Source organism: Montipora foliosa, chromosome 5, assembly GCF_036669935.1.
Source record: "Montipora foliosa isolate CH-2021 chromosome 5, ASM3666993v2, whole genome shotgun sequence".
Taxonomy (NCBI): Eukaryota; Metazoa; Cnidaria; class Anthozoa; order Scleractinia; family Acroporidae; genus Montipora; species Montipora foliosa.
Window position 1 is genome coordinate 12,632,403 of NC_090873.1, and position 2,500 is coordinate 12,634,902.

The 2,500-nt window shown below is 37.5% G+C and overlaps 1 protein-coding gene across 1 annotated transcript in view; it reads left to right on the forward strand.

Moving 5' to 3' along the window:
- The window catches only part of LOC138003659 (transducin beta-like protein 3), a 47,105-nt gene that overhangs the window by 14,161 nt on the left and 30,444 nt on the right, over nt 1-2,500 (forward strand). The window contains exons 12-13 of the mRNA XM_068849847.1: nt 151-362; nt 1,157-1,357. Coding sequence (XP_068705948.1) covers nt 151-362; nt 1,157-1,357 — 413 coding nt within the window. The remainder of the gene's footprint in view (nt 1-150; nt 363-1,156; nt 1,358-2,500) is intronic.

Here is a 2,500-nt window from a genome sequence, read left to right on the forward strand (position 1 = left end):
GGATTAAATTAGTTATTATGAGTGCAAATCAACAGGTATCCTCAATGCATTTCCTACAAAGTGTCATGAATTCAAAACCAAAAATGCCTTTAGACCAAATACAATTTAATTCAATCTGATTCATCCTGTGGTTTCCACTTTATTGTATAGGACAGTTGAGAGTTTGGAGCTTAGCAGATGGCAAGTGTGTATTTACTACGACTGTCCTGGAGCCAAGAAACAGTAAAAGCCACAGTGAAGAGGACACTGGTCAGCAGATTGTGCATGCTGCTTTGTGTACCACTCTGAAAATGATCGCTGTTGTGACATTTGATCACAACATAATTCTTCATGAATTGGCATCTCTGAAGAGAGTTAAGCAGGTACTCATAAATATCTTTTAGAGCTGCCATGGTAACAAAACTTTTAATTTAAATTTACAGGTTCACTCTCGCAAGAATGTTTGCTCACCAAACCGGCAAATAAAACTTAAGTTTTAAAATTATAATTATACAAATTAACAAAATCATGTGTCCCGTTTGCAGAGAGTGCTCAATGCTGTTAAGGTAGAGCTAAAATACACAAGCAGGATACGGGACTATATTTAGTTTAGTTACTCATGGGTCTTACGCCAAAGCAATCATCAGACTAAAAGCTAAATACCAATGTTCTACTCTACTTAATTAATGGTACTACCGCTCTTGTTCTACCGCTCTTGTTCTGCTAGAACATTGGTATTTAGCTTTTAGTCTCATTGCTTCGGTGTTAAACCCATGAGCAACTAAACTAAAATTAATAATAGTCCTGTATCCTGCTTGTGTAAAATTATAATTATACATGTAGAGAAGACCAGAACAGTGAGGTACATGTATTTTGCATATTTTATGTCTGACTCATGTTATTCGGTCATTTTCCATTTCCTCAAAAATCCAAAGTTCAAAAATTTTTTGCCAACAGCAGTACGTATTTCACCAGTGTGCACAATGTGATTGTTAACTCCTTCTAATTACACTGATATCATGCACTTCATGGCATGGGGTGCAGTGTACCATACAAGCCCACTATTGTTTTGTCTTTCCATGCAGCTGCAGAATGTATCTGCCAGTACAATTTTGTTGATTACTTTAGGGTTTTAGATTTTGTGAAATAATATTACTGTCCTTGTGCTTTTTGACAGTTTGTTGGGTATAACGATGAAATACTGGATCTCTGTTTTGCTGGCAATGAGCAGACACACTTGGCAGTAGCTACCAACAGTAGTCAGCTGAGGATGTACACCTTGGCCAATATGAACTGTCAGTTACTTGAGGGACACTCGGACACTATACTATCACTGGAGATCAATGACAAGGCTGACATGCTAGTGACTGGTTCCAAGGTACAGTTTGTGTCTTTCTTAACAATCACTCTAAAAAGGAAAAAAAGGAAAGGAACTTTATTTAAGTGTCTAGTCGTTCTAGTGCTGGAGAACTTATTGGGGGCACTGTAAACTGAATTTAACAATGAATGCAAATCAAGTCAAATGTTGGTTTTTGAGGAGTCAGGGGAAACCGGAGTACCTGCAGAAAACCTCTCGGTGCAGAGTAGAGAACCAACAAACTCAACCCACATATGACGCCGAGTCTTGAAATCGAACCCTGGCCACATTGGTGGGAGGCAAGTGCTCTCACCACTGCGCCATCCCTGCACTCCTGTTTAATATTCTTCTTGTCTTTGAAACTGGGAATGATTACGGTAAAATTAATGCTGTGGGTGATGATGGAGATGAGCGTGAAGATTATAGTGAAGGCTCAAGAAAATTTAAAATTAATTATTGAGTGTAGAAAGAAAGTTAATTATGATCGATCGGTATACTCTACTATTGGCTTTATGATCTGGTTGTGGTTTTTGCTGCCGAGGTTACAAGGCAGCTACAATGTACATTTACATGTATTCTACTAATCTTTCTTCATTTGAGATGCACAGATTTCTGGATATCTGTGTTGTGCCCACAATATCAAGGGCAGCATTGTTGCGCATGGCATGTGATCCGTTTTGCTTCCTCTCAGCTGCATTGCACTCACATGTACTCATGGTATTATCCATTAATGGCAAAGCCCTAATCAAATCACAGTTTGATTAAAATCATTATTAGCTAAAAATAATTATTCAAGCACTATCAAGAGCAAGTTTCATTTCCTCCATTTTTTTCTTAAAGTAAGTGACAAGTATTAAGTATACAGTCTTCTTGTACATTACCTTAACTGAGTTTGAAGTCAGTACTGTACATAATATGGGTTGCGTACAATGTATTTTCCAGTCCAATTTATTGCTCGATGTTAGTAAAATAAACTGGAAAAAAACAATGCATTGTAAATTGCAGTACAGTGTCTGAGAAAAATTAGTTATTCATTTTATTATGTCTGGCTCTGTAAATCAGGCAACCAAGCCAAAGTTTGAAGTCTGGTGGGATGTGCTGGTTAATATTTTGCTCACCAAAATGGTTTATCACAGCGGGTAGTACTGGTAACCAAGAGATAAT